Source organism: Penaeus monodon, chromosome 15, assembly GCF_015228065.2.
Source record: "Penaeus monodon isolate SGIC_2016 chromosome 15, NSTDA_Pmon_1, whole genome shotgun sequence".
NCBI classification, from domain to species: Eukaryota; Metazoa; Arthropoda; class Malacostraca; order Decapoda; family Penaeidae; genus Penaeus; species Penaeus monodon.
The window spans coordinates 25,616,381-25,616,606 of NC_051400.1; the positions used below are offsets into that span (position 1 = coordinate 25,616,381).

Consider the following 226-nt stretch of genomic DNA (forward strand, 5'->3'; position numbering starts at 1 on the left):
CTTCCCTGTGCAGAGTCGACCCCAGTCGCTGCACAGGACCTTCTCAACGATGGAGACAGCGCGGAGCCGATGTCACGCAGAGGCAAGTCCTGTTTCGGCTTGGTGATTAGATAAGCTCGGTGTCCTTTAGGGCATTCTGGTTGACTTTTCTTGGGTGAAGATGTTTTAATCTTAAGATTTCACACTTTTTTTTTCTTCTTCTCTTTCATTATCTCCGTTTTTGCAT

The 226-nt window shown here is 46.5% G+C and overlaps 1 protein-coding gene across 1 annotated transcript in view; it reads left to right on the plus strand.

The window, feature by feature from the left end:
* Positions 1–226, plus strand: part of LOC119582278 (neurogenic locus notch homolog protein 1-like) — a gene marked incomplete in the record, with an annotated part of 19,828 nt that overhangs the window by 17,588 nt on the left and 2,014 nt on the right. Inside the window, 1 exon segment of the mRNA XM_037930495.1 lies at positions 14–82. Within this exon segment, the coding sequence (XP_037786423.1) occupies positions 14–82 (69 nt within the window).